This window comes from Leishmania donovani, chromosome 16, assembly GCF_000227135.1.
Source record: "Leishmania donovani BPK282A1 complete genome, chromosome 16".
Lineage (NCBI taxonomy): Eukaryota > Euglenozoa > Kinetoplastea > Trypanosomatida > Trypanosomatidae > Leishmania > Leishmania donovani.
The window spans coordinates 684876-698406 of NC_018243.1; the positions used below are offsets into that span (position 1 = coordinate 684876).

The 13531-nt window shown below is 57.4% G+C and overlaps 1 protein-coding gene across 1 annotated transcript; it reads left to right on the forward strand.

The window, feature by feature from the left end:
* Nucleotides 1-2260: 2260 nt before the first annotated feature.
* LDBPK_161760 (hypothetical protein, conserved) lies at nt 2261-9733 on the forward strand (the record flags this gene model as incomplete). The annotated part of the gene is made up of 1 exon (XM_003859812.1): nt 2261-9733. One exon carries the CDS (start codon nt 2261-2263, stop codon nt 9731-9733), a length of 7473 nt encoding a protein of 2490 aa, XP_003859860.1.
* Between the last annotated feature and the right edge of the window lie 3798 nt (nt 9734-13531).

The following is a 13531-nucleotide window of genomic DNA, read 5'->3' on the forward strand; positions in this document are numbered from 1 at the left end:
TTTTTTTTTTTTTTTTTTGTCTCTCTGCCTGTTCACAGCGGGCGCAGCGGTGCTGATTCTTCGAGAAGGCACCACCGTATATATTCGTGCTCGGCCCTTCCGATTGGATCACGTATTGTTTTCACATGGAAAAGCGGAGAAGCCCTACTCGCATGTCGTCTCTCATTTTGCTTTTTTGTCTTTTTTCAAGATGCCCGTTTTGCTGCCGTGCAACACGGGCTCAAACGCCGCCCCAGCCGGAATGCCGCAGGCCCCCATCGCCTGGTGCGGTGCAGCGGGAGACACGCGTTAGAATGCTGCCGGCCCAGTCATCTGAGAGCGCGGCCCCTGCACCAAACTCTACCCAGCTCCGCTTCGCACGTCGCCTCACAGCCGCTCACATCATGCCGGTCCCCACCCCAGGTGCATGCAGCTCGGGGTGGCTCTCAGGCTCCGCACCACCAGCAAAGGCAGTGTGAGGGCCGGGGGAGCCGCGTCCGAGCCACGCTGACACCCCGCCCTCCGCGTGGACGGCACTAGTGTGTCTACTGCCGCAGGTCTCTCCGATGCAACGCCATCCACGATCTGGCACGGCCGACATCAGTAGCGATAGGTCGCCCTGGCCTCCCTGTGGTGTAGGCACTCGGCCCTGTCACCGCCAGGGGTGGCTCGGCATTTCGCGGGGGCTGCATGGCTGCCGGGCTTCCCACCACGGAGGGTGCACCGGGCCCTGATAGCATGCTGAGGTGCCCCGTAGTCATTGGGGCGTATGTGTTTTCACAGCAAACGAACACAGAGTGAATTACCAACGAGGACTTTATTTCGTGGTGGAAGCGTCTCAGATCAGTGTGAGTACACGGTGCTTTTGAAAGTGACTGCGAGACTGCGCTAGGGTAGGCGTGACCCCCGTTCAGGCCTTCCTCTGCATGGCTCTCTCCTTTCACCCATTATGTACAACAGCTCTTTTCTCTCTGCTTCTCTCCCATCTGCGCGTAACTCCTTGCTGGGCTCTTTCACGCATCGCACACCCTCGAAAGGAGCGGTATCCATATCTGCACAAGCAATCACCACCAAGAAGAGTGCACCTTGCAAGTAGTCCTTTCGCACAGCCAATATACACCCCCACGCTCCCACATACCTTTGATCGCCGCTTTCTGTATCTCTCTCTTGCCGTACTGCGCTCTCCCCGCGGCGGAGACGCTTCGGCCTTCTCCGTTTGTACTTCAGCCATTGCGACATCAAAGCGCTCCTGCCCTCGCGCTCTTTCGTTCACCTTGCACACCAACTGCGCACGAGCCCTCCGTGCGCTCAACAAGGCGGACGTCGGCTCTCCCCCGCACTCCTCAGCTGACCTCTCGTGGCTTCTTCTTCGCCTTTTAGATAGTCCATTCCCAAACCTCTTTGCTCTCGCGTAGTGCTCTGTACTGTTGCTCACTGTCTGTTTGCGGCCTGCCTCTCCCTCCATATCCGTCTCATCATCCACCCTCTCTCTCTCCGCTGTCAAGTACGTTCGTGGTCCATCTCTTCGCCTGTTCATCCCTCCGTCCTTTGCTCGCCTTTCTACTCGCGTTTTGGGTTTTTTTCCGCTGCTTTCTTTTTTTTTTTTCAACTCCACTCAGCTGTGTGCGTGCCTCTGTCTATCTTTCTGCACACCTGCCGGTGCCCGTGTGCTTCATCCGCTGATTGGCGGCTTAATTCTCGGGCGTGCTGCCAACATTGCCACGTCGACTCCTTCATACGTGCTTTTGCTTTCCTTGTCCTTTCGCACCGGATTCAGCCGTCTCTTGGTACATACGCACCCAACTGGACTCACAACGTGACGGCAGCTGCAGGGGAGAGAAGGAAAAGCACAAGCAAAGCCAAAGGGTCCTGGCTCACATCTCCGTTTTCCAAGACGTCGCGGTGCTGTTTAGCACTGAAGTAGGTGAGGCCTTCATTGGCGCTTACAAATACGCCGTCACTCACACTCGCCTGCGACAGACGCCGAGCGCGTCCATTGCGGTAGCTCCAGCGTCGCCTCTTCTTTTTTTTTCCCCCATTCTTTCTTTCGTGTTGTGACCGGCTTACCTTTCTCCTCGAATTCTCCGTTGATCACCGCCCCCACCCCCTCTCTCTCACCCTCTTTGCTTTTCCGCCCGTCGCATCCCTCAGCTGGTTAGCCGCCTTTTTGCTAGTCGCCACAGGGGGCTTTGCTTGCACGTCCACATCTTCTTGGCATCTCCTGCGCTGGAGGTTGCGCGTTTGCGCGTGTGGCGGTTGCTCTTTGTGTGGTAGCGAAGACATGAGGCGGCCAGCGAGCGCCACACCAGCCCGCAGCGCGGTGTCAGTGGCATTCCGCGATGAAAGTCTTGCAAAGACGACCCCGCCGAGTGCTACATGGAACGACCGCTCCCCCAGCTCCAATGGCAGTCGTTGGGCAACGGAATCTCAACTCGCTATTTGCAAGAATCCGTCATTCCCCATTCAGCAGACCGCCCCCAAGCCGTACCTGGCTGCGTGCGCAGAAATCACGCCGAAGGGTCGCAACTGGAATGCCGAGTTTCAACTGGCCTGGGAGATGGAGAACGACAGCATCGAGCAAGCGGAGCTTCGGATGCGCATTCTTCATCAGATTGAGCGCGACTTCGAGGGGGAGGCGGCAGGCACAATTGTCAAGATCGTGCGGTTAGAGAAGGACATGCCGGCGGAGCTGCTCAACTTCGTGCAGTGCTTCAGGGTGCGCAACATTTTTTTTCGTATTCTGCCCGACAGTCGTTCTGGCCGAAACTACATCGCTTCTTTGCGAGGGATTCTGCAGAGCGACAGCCACCTCCTCTCGGTGCCGCTCTCCACCATGTTCTACTACCGCGGCATGCCGGTGCTAGCCCAGGCGCTAGTGCCCATGACGAAGCGACCGAAGCGGCTTTACGGGGCGAATTCCACCAACGATGTCGAGGTCGAGGCTGAGCTTGCCTTTATCGCGGAGGCGCTCCATATTCCGCTCCCCGACACCGGCATAGAGGTCTACGAGGCGCTGGATGGGCGCTACTACGTCACCAACTCGAACGCAACGCTGACGCCGCTGTTTGTGGATGACACGATCATGAAGCGCCAGGAAATGTTGCGGGTGTGCCCCGAGGTGGTCGAGGGCGCCGACAACACGATGGAGGTGCTGGACGATAGGGCCCTCCAGGAAACTGTTCTCCAAGTATGTTGCAGATCCACCTCCGCGGCTGCTTCTACTACCCTCACTCAGGTATGTGAATCCCTCCACGCCCGCGGTGTTAACTTGTGCCTTCTCAAGCAGGTAGCGCACCGGCTGCTGTTTGCCGGACACTACGACATGCGTGCGGTGGAACAGACGGTGCAGTTGCTTGCGTGCGAGATGCTCTGCCGCGCAGTAAAGCAGGAGTTCTACATCGAGATTCAAGGTAAACGCATGGCCTACGACGAGCTTTTTCTGACGCGCACCCTCTCCAAATACTTTGCATTGGTGTTCGCTCCCTCGCCGCAGTTCCGCGGCAAATTCCTTGACGTGGTCTCGAAAAAGTACGGCATCACAGCCGAGGATGAAGACCTCATCGACGTGCTCGTCTCCTTCAGGACAGAGTGGAAGCAGCGCATCATGGACCGCGTGTGTCACCTACTCGGCGCCACGATTCGCAAAGAGAACGGCGCCATGCAGGTGACGTGGAGACCCTTCGCAAACTCGTCCGTAATTCCACGATTGGTGGACCCGGCGGTAGCAATACAATTGGCAGCGGTGTACAACCGCGTGCGCACGGACCCGCCACACTGGTACTCGTTCTGCCTGCCTCTGCGCTGGAAGGTGGCGTGCTGGCAGCGCAACTTTGCCGAAGCACTTAGCCTCGTGTGCGAGGACGCAGCCGCGCAGGAGGAGCGCACCGGTCCGCAGCAGCTCATCCGCTTTATGATGGAGCGCTCGGTCTGCCACGTGTCTTTTCAAACGCATGACTGGCACTGCATCCAGGACGGGCGGTCGCGCTTCCCTGCAGTACTGGCAGGGTACGAGCAATGGGCTAGCCGCAAGACCCAGGGGCGCCGCTGTATCGAGTACGGCTTTTGGCTCGTCGACGTGGCAGAGGCGCTGATGGAGGCGCCGGCAAAGCTGCGCAGCTGCGTTGAGGAGGCCGTGCACTACTTTTACAGTGCCATCGCGCGCATGCCAGCTTATTTGCGCAGCGAGCACGGAGCGTGGCTGCACCTGCAGCCGTACATGGGTCTTCTTCGCTGCAAGAAGCTGCTGCCCTCGTGCTCCGTTGATACACACGCTCTTGTGCAGCATTCAGTGGAACTGAGCAAGGTGGGCTGGGCCTCCGATTTCTTCATCAACTATCTGAGTGAGTTGGGCCGGCAACTGGAGTACGAAGGGAACTTTGCAGACGCCATTCAGGTGCTACTGACGGCAATCTCGCTGTCGAAGGAAAAGCCCACATTTGCGCCCGATTTGCATACGCTTCTCGCTGACGCTGCCCATGTCTACCGATCCTGGGATCTTCGCACGCACGCCGATGCATGCCTTGAGCTCACGAATGAGGCCGTCCGCTACGCCGCCAAGTACTACGGCGTAGAAAGTCGTGAGTACGGTGTTGCCCTCAACAACCGTGGCTCTATCGAAATCGAACTGGGCTGGCTCGGCCGCGCTGAGGAGACGCTGCGCAACGCTGGGGCCGCCTTGAACGCTGCGGGTGTTCCACACGGAGACCCAGACTACATCGCCTACGCGCGCAACCTCGAGACGCTGTGGCGGCGGCGGCACCCGAGCCAGCCACGGCCCACCCATCTCCCCAGATTTCTGCGCCGCTTTCCTTTCTTGGAGTCCGCCTGCGAAGGCGTCCCATGGGACGATGTTCGGCCTATCGAGGACGGCCGCTTTTCAGAGCTGGCGCGAAACCGTGCGCAGGAGGCTGAGGGGACCAAGGAGGCATACCGTCTGGAGGCCGATATGAAGCAGCGGGTCGGTGAGATATTCCGAGTTCTCTTGTCCGGCGCGACGCTCAAGCAGTACCCATTCCTACCAGCGAAGCTGGAAGGGGTGTACGTGGAAGGTCTTGCACTCATGTACGACCGAATTTTCCTCGAGTTGGCGACGCAGTGGGACCATACGCCGGCGGCATCTCCAGCCCGCCACCTGCAAGAGCGTCGCATGATTGCATACGCATCGGTCAAGGCCCGGCGCACGGCAGACCGCCGCGCCTACGAGCATCACGTAGAGGACACATTCCTGGAGCTTTTCGGCACATCCGTGAATGCACTGCTTCCTGTGGATTTCTCTGAGGTGGTGGAAGATGCTGAGGTACAGTCACTGATGAACGAGTACGAGCGATTGAAGGCACACCGCGCACCTACGGCGGAGTTGGAAGAGGCGCAGGCACGCATTGGCCAACGTGTAGACGCCTTTGAGTCGGAGCAGTGGGGCTGGCGCCGATCGATCTCGGCTTGGGTGCCGGAGAGATTGCTGCACTCCTGCTTCCTGCGCGACTTTTCTCGCGATGGCGCCCTCCGTGACTTGCTGACCGCGCGCCAACACGCCACACACACCGGAGAGATTGTGATGCCACAGGACATTCTGGAGGCTCGCATCGAAGCCCTGTGCATGTCCATCTGGGAACGTGGGCAGCTCGATCGCCTGTACTGCCGCTCTGAATCCCACCAGCTGCAGCAACGCTACCGTCTGTCCTCGCCTCGTCTGCATCTCCAGCCCCTCAGCGCCATCTTTGAAGATCTGCTCGAGCCGTGGAGTGCGAGCCTGCACGCCTCAACCGACCCAGACGACCGGGATCGTATGGTTGCCGCGGTGCATCGGCGCGGAAGGCTCAACGCTGATGCTGAATATCTCGAGCAGTGGTATCCGTGCCTCCGTGGGACGCAGTGCCCAACATGGATGCTGGTGGGTCTGCCTCACCGCTTCGATGCGGCATACCAACGTGAGCGACTGCAGTGGCAAACGAGCGACGGCAGCAACAGTGCTGTGGCACTGGTACGCCTTCGCCAATACCTGGCCTTCATCCACACCCGCGCCCACAAGGCTCGCGTTGGTGTGATGCGGGGCCGTATCCGAGCTGAAGCGATGTACCCCTTTCTGCGTTTGCGCTACGGCGGTGTACATGTTCTGGATTTGGCTCTGGGCGAAGATCGCATCTTTTGTGAGCACTACGCCGAATACACGAGGCTGTCCAGCGAGCCGAAGCTATCTGCAGGGCGGCTGAAATCCTGCGAAGAGAGTATGAAGGCACGCGCGGCGGTTTTGGCGCAGCAGCTGCGCAAACGAGAGGCAGCACTACAGCACCGTTTCGGCAGCTACCTAAGCAGCGGCGATGCCCCTCTGCAGTGGTCGAGCACCTTTATCGAGTACACTCCACGTGTCCTGCTGTGTGAGAAGTACTATCTCGCTCACAGCAAAGAGGTTGCGGGCTCAAAAGCGGCGCGCGACTCTGCACGCTGCGCCCACAGAGTTCGCAGGTACATACGGCACATGTCACAGGACCAGTTCCAGCGGCGCCTAATACACGGGAGCTACGGCGAAGAAATCGCTGAGCGTTACCCGTATCTATCGCTCATGCCTATCGCCTCCGTTTCGCTGTCCACGCTTCCTTTTGAGTGCCGCCACGAGTTCCGAATGCTGCACGCAACGCTTTTCGCGCCCCTGCGCGACACCCAAGAGACCATGGAGGGCAACACGAAAAGAAGAAACGAAGCAACGACGGTGCCAGCGTCGCCTCTTTCCGCATCTCTTCGCTCTTATCGGCCGGAGTCCGTTGCGACCAAGACACGCCAGCTGATGCGTATTGTAGAGGAGATGGCTCAGGAAGAGTTCGATGCTCAGGCGCAGTTGCTGAAGGCGTTCCCCGGTATTCCTCACGCGGTTCTCGGGGTTCCGACGACGCAGCTGGTGCTTCCGCCCAACTTTGAGCAGCAGTGGTCGAGAGCGGCAAAGGAGGGGTTCAATGGCCCTTCCACACCAGAAGTGTACTCAGCTTTGGTGGAGTGCGCTACGTTCGCTCGTGCCCTCCCACTCGCAAGGCAATACCTCGACGAGCTGGCTCTTGCATCGCAACCGTTTCTCCTTTACACAACGCGCCAGTGCGTCTCTCTCCGTCACTTGCCCCTCCGCGACGATGGACGGTACTCTGCACTGTTCGAAAAGTATGGTGAACTATTAGAGCGGAGCCCACCAACGTCACCGGAGTGCTCTCTTCAGCGCGTGCGCCTGGCGGCTCGCGCAGACCAACTGGCGCTCCGGGCCACTCGACAGTGGGACCGCCTCCTCCGTCAGTTCCCTCAGCCCCCTGCCTTGAGCGATGACCAGCTCGTCCACCTCCAAAAGCATCCGGCTATGCTTCGAACTGCGCAGCAAGCGTCTGACGCGGCGATAGACCCACATACAACTCAAGCCATCCTAGAGGAGCTTGAAAATCAGCAGCGGCAAGATACAGAAAGGGCCATCGCAAACGGCGAGCTCTACACCGACCTATCCTTTCTTCACTCATCAACCGAACCACAAGACGTGACTGAAAATTCAACACTTCTCCGATCCCACGACACCGCCAAGCGAAGCCTCCACACCCCGTCGCAACTGGACAACCACGACCCTCACAACGAAAACGAAATACATGACGACACAATAGACGTCAACGAAGAAGCGCCATCCTCCATAATACACCCAGCTAACGAGTCCCACCATGAGAACCACGCAAAACCACAGGTGGCACGCACAGCAACACCGCCTGAATATGAAGCCTCCGTCAGACTCACCTCCACCTACCCGTTCCTACGGCCGCACGAGGAGGAGGAGTGGGCGGAAGCGCTTGGGGCGGACGAGGCGTTCCAGCGTCTTGCTGCGGAGTACGCGGACCTGGTGTGTGATCCGAGGAAGAACGCCGCCGCGCTGCGCGCTGTGGAGGACGCGATGAACGAGCGGGGTAAATGGCTTGACGTGCTCCTGTCTGAGAAAGGCTTTTGTGAGCTTTTGGAGGGTGTGATTGCCGAGGAAACCGCCTGTCGCAGCACTATCAGACAGTTGGAGGGAGACGGACGTGGAGGCATGTCTTTTGCTGCTTTGCTTGAAAGGGAATGTTTTGAGAGAAATTGGATAAAGTCCGAGGAAGTGGAGAGGTTGTCGAGTCTTCACGGCGTTTTGTGCTTGGCGCGCTCTGCAGTCTCCGAGGCTATGCGGGCGCGTTTCGAGAAGGAATTCGCAGACTGTGTAGAGGAGGAGGCAGCAGGTCGAAAGTCTGTGCAGCTGGAGGCGCATGCTAGCCGCGTTTCAGTGGCTCTAGAGTTCACGCAGAAAGAGGAGGAGGCCATGCGCTGTGCCATCGACGATGTGGAGGAGTCTGCTGCACTGGAACTTGCTGACGCTGCGTTGCAGGATCATGATGCGGCAGTCGAGCACATGCGCTTGCGCCTATACCGGGCGCTTGCGGACTGCGTGGCAATGGAGGGCGATGCGCGTGGCCAAGTCGCAGCTGATGAGGATGCAGCTCGCTTCAGTTTAGCCGCGCCTTTTCTCACGTCCGAGGAAGCTCTGCAACGGGGAGAGATCCAGTCGGGGGAGCAGCAGTTGGCGATGCAGCTCGCTATGCGAGAGAATCGTGAGCGCGGGGTCGTTCTGCGCAAGATGCATTCGCGACTGACTGCATTCATCGAGTCTTGTATGGAGAAGGAAGCGGAGTCACGAAGTGCGCTGGAGTTGTTGGAGACGAGGACGCGCGAGACTCTCTCAGAGGATGCGAAGAAAAACACAGAGGTGCTTTCATTATTCGCTTCACGGAAAAACTCTCTGTTCCAAAACGAGGTGCTCGCCCGTGAGGGTGTTGAGTTGGATGAAAAGGGCATGCGTGAGTCCCTGAAAGGCGAGTGGCAGCTGCTACGGGAGAGCGTGGCATCGAACCACCCGGGGGCGACGGAGTCCTGCAATACTCACGCGAAACTCGAAGCTACCGAGGTATTGCTGCCGATGGAAGAGAATTCGTCCGACATTGCCCTGTCGCCTGAACAGTCAGTTGCCCTTTTGCAGCGAGTGGGTCGGGGCCGCCTCTTGCGAAAGAAGCTGCAGAGGCGTTTGGAGAATCGGCGCCGTGATATCCTCAAGCAGGGTGTGAGCCATATTCTCGCGGAGGAGTTTACGGGCAGACGCACTATTGTGGGCAATGAGTACTTGCAGCGGCAAGGCTTGCGCGATCACTACGATCGTGCGGTTCCCATGACACACTATGATGATCCTGTTGATGCGGCGCTGCAGCAGCTGATGATAACTGAGGAGTCTGAGCGCGACAATATCCTCAGCGACTACATTCTCGCCCGTGGTGCCATTGAGCGGGCAGAGCACAAGCAGTTTCTCAAACAGAAAGCGCTTCTGTGGGTCTCTGGGGCACCTGAGTCCTCGGATGACGAGGAGGTGGCCGATCTGCACTTGTCAGACTACCAAGGTACTGAGAGCACTCTGACAGCTGGCAGCCGGAAAAACCGCTCTAGAACTCGATACAAGGGATTCGAACTTGACGCACTCGGTCGCTTCTTGCTCGACTACGAGAAGGACATCAACCAAATGCAGACAACGCTGGCCGACTTCCGCCGCTCTGTAGCCATCGTGCACGACCAACTAAAGGATGCCCGGGATCGCGCGGCGCAGGAGATTGTGCGCGGTGGGACAGGCGCTATTTGGGTGCCTGCGCGTCCGCTCCCCCTCGCAGATCTTGTGAGGGGCCCCAACACTCAGTACGAGGGTAAGCGAGCTCATCGAGCACTGTAGACGACAGCTGCTTTCCTCTTGTCCCGTTCAAATAGCCGAGGTGACAAAACTTGCTGTGCTTCTGCACCCATTGGGGTGTGAGAGGACACTTTCATGTTTTGCAATGCATCCGCGATCCCCTCCGCTGACCCACTGCCGGCGATTATTTTTTCCTCGTCTCTCTGCATCATCGTATCTCTGTTACCACCTTCTTTCATCCCTTTTGCGGTTACTTCCATGACGGCGTCCTCTTCTCGCGGTTGTAATCTGCAATTTGCAGCTCCTTTTTTTTCTCTAGCATATGCGCGAATCCCTGCATGCGCACGGCCATGCCTGTCTTTGCCTGCCACTGTTGCATGTGCTCATTGATGCACCGACCCGCGGGGCTCATGCTGTTCTCTTACGTTTCGATTTGCTCACATAATTGTCCTTCGCTCGTTGTACAGAGATGCAACTACATGTACACATGCACAGCCACACAAAAAGAATTAATCCGCGATCGTTTATGCGACTCGAGGCAATTGCAAATCGGTTTCGCAAAACGGCACGAACGAAGCTCACCCGATTCTGTGTGATGTGAGCGCTTTGTAACTGCCCTGGTCTGCACGTGGCGTTTGAATCTCTTCATTTGTTGCGTGGCCCTGGTGCGTATCATCTCTCACCCCCTCTATCCACTATAACTGCCTGCCCCATGTGTGCAGTTGGGCGCTGCCACTGCCATAACCTTTGCCTCTGTTCCACAAATACTGTTTTCTCTTGCCCCCTCCCCGTCCGCTTTACTGTCTCGACTGCAAGATGAACCTTCTTTCTTGTTTGCTTGTGCTGTGTTGTGTCGGCGGCGCTCTTGAAGAGCAACGGCACTGACCACTCCCTGTGTCTCTGCCCGCACTCACCTCTTCTCTCGCTTTGCTTTCCTCCGCCTTTGACGGTGCACTACCAATGCCGTTTATGCAATTCCTCGTTGTGGGACCCAGTGACGCCTGCCTCTTCGCGTACGGAGGCAGCGGCACGAACATTAGCGGCAGCAGTGATAACGAGTTGGCGCATTACTTCTCCCTCTACTCCGCATTAGATGTGATTGACGAGGCAATGTGGACCAGAGGCGATTTTCTTCTCAGCAGAGTTGATCGTCCCTACGGCGACTCGTATTACATCTCCGCGTACGTGGGCCTTGCCCCTGTTCGTCTTCTGCTCATGCAGGATTCTGAGCCGAAGGACTCCCTATCCACCTTTTTTAGCGAGGCGTATCACCTATGTGTACGGTACTTCATGAACCCCTTCAGCACGACCTGCAAAAAGATCCAAAGTACTACGTTTCGGGATGAGATGACTCTGCTGTGTCGCAAGTACTGCTGACGGTCGTCGCTATCTTGGTAAACGTGCAGGCGCCCTATCGGTTTCCTCACCACTCTGCCTAGGGTGTCTACCTCTGCCGGCTCCCTGTGCTGCTAGGGGGATGCAGCGTTCTGTCTGTATTCGCACACCACATTGCACTGGCCTTGTTTCTTGCTTATGACCCCGCCCGTGCCAGTTCCATGCAGCCAAGAAAACGAAGGCCCTTATTCGGTATGCTGCACCTGGTGATCTGCACCTCGTGCCGTATTCATTCCAAGGTTTCTGGTAAGGGCGCGGGACACCACCTCTCCCTTCGCACATGAGCGCCGAGTCGTCATTAGCTGAGTTTCCTTTCCATCTGTGGAATAGAGGGACACGTTAATGCTGGAGAAAACCCGCGCCAGCATTTCCTGTATTGCGAGCTGCGCGTTGCTGTCCTGCCTCATCCTTCTTTGTCCACACCAGTTGATTTCTCTTCACAATTCTTGCTCATCTATCTCCTCTTCATTCCTTTTTTTTTCATCACATCGTTGTGAACACGCGCTTCTCCCAACTCTTGCCTATCTGAGTCACGCGTATCTCTCTGCTCGTTTCTCTATTTGTCTTGTTCCGCACTGCTTCGTGTCGAAGGGACTTATCTCTTACCTCTGCGCGCGCTGCTTTCCCTACTGCGCCTCCATGTCTTCCATACCTTCTGTCTTTATTTTTGAACTCCTTTTCCTTTCCCTCCACACTTCACCCTAGTACTCCCCGGAGAGCTGCGGGCGACGGCTCTCTCGCTTTGCGCAGCTGGTTCGCTCGCTATGGACTGATGGTGCGGTACACCCAGACATCACGTCACGAGAGCCCACGATGCTCTATGATAGTAATACACCCATAGATGTAGCGACAGAAGACTGCTCCTCATCCCCTTGCGTGCAGCTACCGCGCTGTCTGTGAAGCAATGAAGCCGACACTCGGCCTGCTGCGAAGATGAATACGCCAACCAGGACGAAGTACAAAAAAGCCTTGTTGCTGCTACAGGCTCGTTTTCCCTCATGCCGCTCGACAAAGGCCCCACAAGAGTAGAGGATGACATACAGACACTTCTTTGCGCACAAGTACTCGCGCTGAAAGCCCGTCGCGTGCCCCTTTCACTTCAGCTTGTTTGTGGTCACTCCTAACCGGAGCACGAATACACTGCCATGGAGCTTTCGCAATAGGCCATGTCAGGAGTGCCGACGCCAACTGTATGGATCATTGACCCGACCTTCAGTTTCAGGTGCCAGGCCCGCACCCCCCCCCCCACAGCCGCGATACACCACACGACATGCTACGGCAAAAGCTACTTTGTAGCAGCCGGCCCACACCAAACAGTTGGGATGATAAGCTTACCAGGCGACAGGACATCACCCTCGCTCAGTTCCGAACAGAGCACATTTGCTTAGTTTGAATTCCAGCAGCAGAAGGTCACAGGCAAAGGCAAGAGGCAGATGGAGTGCCGCGTGGTGCTTCGATGGGATTGTGGTACCTCACCTCCTGCCAGAGCCCCTGCACCTCACCTATTTTTTGCTATAAGGGCGTCCGACTCGATGGTAAGTGCGATATGCCACGCAAGACTCGCGAATCCCACAACGCTCGAAGCACACCTCTCTTCACGATATACTTTTGCATGCAATGCCGCGATAATGCACGTCGCACCTGGGCTGCATGGCTTTCCTCGCCGAGTATCTATGGCTTCCCTCATGCGAACTTTATGAACGACAAACTATGAGCTCATTGTGCGGCAGCACGTGCTTGCCCATGGTTTCCCTCTGCTTTAAACAGCCATTCCTGTGAAAGACGCTAGGAGTCAGCAGATGGCGGGATGCCCCTGCTGCCATGCGCTCAAGGAAGTGTCTCGCCTGCCGCTACTCCCCATCGCTCTCACCGTCTGCGGCACCCAGCGGCTGGTCCTCGCTCCTCCCATGAGTGTGTTGGCTGTAGTGCCGGCTGTGCACCACAGCTGTTGTTCACATGCCTGGTACGTGTCGAAAGCCCTTGCAGGACACGGGAATGAGGGATGTGACTGCTTTTTGTGCCACCTGCGGTGCTCCGACATCTTCCTCGCACGTTTGCTTGTCGTCGCGGCCTTTGGTGCCCTCGTGGTTGTGCCTGCGCGATCTGCCATACCCCTATGCAGATGCTTGGCTGCCCCGTGTTGTGTCGTTGTGCGACTTGCCTCTGTGACAGAGTTAAGCGCACACAGGAAGCCCGACTGCACCACCGCGCTGGCTGTTCTCCATCTTGTGGCTGTTTGGACGGCCGCTTTCTGCTCCATCTTCGAAGCTCTTTGCGTCGGCATGCGGGGCGTGGCCCTCTCTGCTGTTCCACGATTAGGGTACACGTACAGGTTAGGTTTTTTCTCTCCACTGATTCCTTGCACAGCGACCCCCTCTCCAACAGGACGGGGGCGTGACGTTGTACTGGTGTACTGGTTAGGGTTAGGGTTAGGGTTAGGGTTAG